Raw genomic sequence first — 4,613 nt, 5'->3', positions numbered from 1 at the left:
ATGGGCCAAGGAAATCAATCAATCTGAAAGGGTCTTTGCCCATAGGTCTTCTTAAAGTCTGCTTAGGATGTTTGATTTCCTTACATGTATCACATTTAAGTATTGTCGCACATTATATAATGTCTTCGCTGTTTCACCATGAGTAGTATTTTCCTCATGGGATTTTCTGACTACTTCTTTTGTCAATTTCGTAGGTAACCAAATACGTTGAATTTGAATTTTTCTGTTGAATTTCACGCGCTTGTAGACTATACCCTTTGATACTTTCAAATCAGGTAGTTTATTTCTGTTTTGCTCAATTGTAAATATTCGTCCCCTTGAAATTCATCAGACTTGAAAACAATTATATCATTCCTAGCAAATCATTTGTACTTTAAGTGCCACTTCGTCCATGTCAAGTCGCGACAACATATCAGGTACCACATTCCTCATAACTTTTCTGTGTTCTATAGCAAACTTTGAAGCCTTGGAGTTTTAAACTCCAGCGTGCTAGTCGCCCGTTCAGGTCATGTTGCCGCATGAGCCACTGTAAACTGGAGTGATCCGTTATCACTGTGAACTCCATCAACTCGAAGTATTTCCTGAATCGTTGGGTAGCTAATAAAACTGCGAGACACTCTTTCTCGGTGGTCGAGTAATTGCGTTGGGCCGAATTAAACTTCTTTGAAAAATATTCAATTGGGTGCTCTTCGCCATTATCATCCTTTTGAAGGAGGACGGCACCAACTCCAACTCCAACTATTCTTAACATTTCCATGTGATTATCGAAATTGGGAGAAACGTATATCATCCAGTTATACAAACACTCGGTCTCTCAACTCTGAAGGAATCACTTTGTCCATCAGGCGGCACATCCGTTGAGCTGCATTACACAGTCCAAAGGGCATCACTTTAAACTGGTAATGTGGACGACCCTGTACCGTAAACGCAGTCAACGGACGGCTAGATTCCTCCAGAGGAATTTGCCAAAATGCATCCTTTAAATCAATTGCCGAAATATAATGTGTGTCACCCAATCGCGATAATAACTCATCGATGTTAGGCAGCGGATATGCGTCCTTGCGAGTAACCTTGTTTAACTCTCGTGCGTCCAAGCAAAGTCGATTTTTACCTGCTTCACGAGAGTAACACGATATATATATATATATATATATATATATATATATATATATATATATATATATATATATATATATATATATATATATATATATATATATATATATATATATATATATATATATATATATATATATATATATATATATATATATATATATATATATATATATATATATGTTAGATATATGAATTATATTTAGTAATCTGGCAACTCCATTACATTTGTATTGTAGACATAAGAACAAGTATCACATGCTGCACCATCAATTGCTACTGACAAGGAGTAAAGACCTCTAGCGAAATTGCTCTTAATACTGAAAACAGAATAGTCAAACATATTATTAACAGTTACATCACTATCTGAGTCAGATACATAACTGACAACATTATCTCTCTTGGATGGACAAATCGATGCAATATGACCATATCTCTTACAAGAGTAGCACCTGCTTTCTCTGTATTTACAATTTGTCTCTTCATGGTTCCCCCAACCACAATGTTTGCATCTGCCTTGGTGGTGACTGCGGCCACTGCCGCCGTTGATGTTAGAGTTGTAGCTGCGCTTGTTATAAGAGCCATTGCCACCGGAGAATCCGTTATTTTTCTTCTTTGACATAGAAGCAGCTCTGTGGTTAATATAGTCAACGCTGAAGTCTTCTGTCTTCATTCTTTTGGTTAGTTTTGTTTCAATTATCATGGCTTTCTTAAGCGCCTGGTCTAACTTTAGATTTTCGTCCTCCTCACATAATCTTTCAAATATTTCTTTTGGCAGTCCAATAACAAATGTAGCCAATATCATTATATTCAAATGCTCTCCAAATTTGCAATTTAATGCCATCTTTTTTACACGTGCATACCAGTCGCTCACAGTTTCTCCTTCTTCCATTTGTGCGTTATGAAATTTTTTTCTTTCATTAAATATTATTGTAGGTGGTGTGAAGTGGGTGGAAAGAATTTCGCATAGTTCTTTGAACGTTTTATTAGCGGGAGACACTGTATCGCAAAGGCTGTGTAGCACGGCATACGTTTCTGCTCCAACCGACTTCAAAAGGATTGCCTTTTTTTGATTTTCTTCATTGCAATTTATCTCACAAAAATGAATCTCGAGTTGCTCACACCAAATTTTCCAATTAGTCTTTGGACTAAATTCTGGCACGCCTGGCGTTTGCAATACTGTAACTTGACTCGTCGCCATTTATGCTGTGTATTTACACTTTGACTTCAGATTAGCAAGTGATCATTTTATTTATGTTTCAAGTTTACATTGTTCTTATGTCTATGTGTTACAATACAAATGTAATGGAGTTGCCAGATTACTAAATATAATTCATATATATATATATATATATATATATATATATATATATATATATATATATATATATATATATATATATATATATATGTATATATATATATATATATATATATATATATATATATATATATATATATATATATATATATATATATATATATATATATATATATATATATATATATATATATATATATATATATATATATATATATATATATATATATATATATATATATATATATATATATATATATATATATATATATATATATATCGTGTTACTCTCGTGATGAAGCAGGTAAAAATCGACTTTGCTTGGACGCACGAGAGTTAAACAAGGTTACTCGCAAGGACGCATATCCGCTGCCTAACATCGATGAGTTATTATCGCGATTGGGTGACACACATTATATTTCGGCAATTGATTTAAAGGATGCATTTTGGCAAATTCCTCTGGAGGAATCTAGCCGTCCGTTGACTGCGTTTACGGTACAGGGTCGTCCACATTACCAGTTTAAAGTGATGCCCTTTGGACTGTGTAATGCAGCTCAACGGATGTGCCGCCTGATGGACAAAGTGATTCCTTCAGAGTTGAGAGACCGAGTGTTTGTATAACTGGATGATATACGTTTCTCCCAATTTCGATAATCACATGGAAATGTTAAGAATAGTTGGAGTTGGAGTTGGTGCCGTCCTCCTTCAAAAGGATGATAATGGCGAAGAGCACCCAATTGAATATTTTTCAAAGAAGGTTAATTCGGCCCAACGCAATTACTCGACCACCGAGAAAGAGTGTCTCGCAGTTTTATTAGCTACCCAACGATTCAGGCAATACTTCGAGTTGATGGAGTTCACAGTGATGACGGATCACTCCAGTTTACAGTGGCTCATGCGGCAACATGACCTGAACGGGCGACTAGCACGCTGGAGTTTAAAACTCCAAGGCTTCAAAGTTTGCTATAGAACACAGAAAAGTTATGAGGAATGTGGTACCTGATATATTGTCGCGACTTGACATGGACGAAGTGGCACTTAAAGTACAAATGATTTGCTAGGAATGATATAATTGTTTTCAACTCTGATGAATTTCAAGGGGACGAATATTTACAATTGAGCAAAACAGAAATAAACTACCTGATTTGAAAGTATCAAAAGGTATAGTCTACAAGCGCGTGAAATTCAACAGAAAAATTCAAATTCAACGTATTTGGTTACCTACGAAATTGACAGAAGAAGTAGTCAGAAAATCCCATGAGGAAAATACTACTCATGGTGAAACAGCGAAGACATTATATAATGTGCGACAATACTTAAATGTGATAAATGTAAGGAAATCAAACACAGACTTTAAGAAGACCTATGGGCAAAGACCCTTTCAGATTGATTGATTTCCTTGGCCCATATCCACGATCAAGATCTGGAAAAACTTTTATGTTTATAGTGCTTGACCACAAAACCAAATTCGTAATATTGAGAGCTATGCAAAAGACAAATGTTAAACTTGTTAATAAATTTCTAATAGAAGAAATTTTTCACAAATTCGGTGTTCCCGGAATAATCCATTCAGATAATGGATAACAATTCATTTCAGAGGCTTTTCAAAACATGCTTAAAGTATTTGGTGTAAGACATATGAGGACTCCCATACATTCACCACAAAGTAATGCTAGCGAAAGCGTGAATCAGACAATTTTGAATAGCATTAGAAGCTACCTGCAAACAGGCCAATCTCGTTGGGATGAAAATTTGCCTGATATAGAGTGTTCATTGCGTACGACAATTCATTCTTCTATAGGTGTTACACCTTATTTTGCGTTGACGGGGTACAATATGATAACACACGCAGATGCGTATGACATATTAAGAAAATTAGGAGCCATGTCTGATGGCGAAACTCAAATTTTGTTTGAATCAGACCGGATGTAATTAATAACGAATAGAATTAAGGCTAAAATTCATGAGACCTATGAAAGGAACGAACGTACATACAAAAAGCGTTCGAGACTTGTTAATTTTAAGCCTGGACAGAAAGTCTATAAAAAAAAACTTTGTGCAGAGCAATTTTACTAAGGGCATAAATTCCAAATTGTGCAAACAGTGGCTTAAATGTCATATAAGAAGGCCAATAGGTAACTGCCAATATGAGATAGAAAACCTGACCGGGAAACTA

At 35.1% G+C, this 4,613-nt stretch overlaps 1 protein-coding gene across 1 annotated transcript; it reads right to left on the bottom strand.

The window, feature by feature from the left end:
- Positions 1–1,318: 1,318 nt before the first annotated feature.
- Positions 1,319–2,317, bottom strand: LOC142230892 (uncharacterized). The gene has a single exon (XM_075301512.1). The coding sequence runs from the start codon at positions 2,315–2,317 to the stop codon at positions 1,319–1,321; it is 999 nt and encodes a 332-aa protein (XP_075157627.1).
- Positions 2,318–4,613: the final 2,296 nt, after the last annotated feature.

The sequence above is a fragment of the Haematobia irritans genome, chromosome 3, assembly GCF_050003625.1.
Source record: "Haematobia irritans isolate KBUSLIRL chromosome 3, ASM5000362v1, whole genome shotgun sequence".
Lineage (NCBI taxonomy): Eukaryota > Metazoa > Arthropoda > Insecta > Diptera > Muscidae > Haematobia > Haematobia irritans.
The sequence above is the reverse complement of the archived record's forward strand: the minus strand, read 5'-3'. Positions and strand labels throughout refer to the sequence as shown.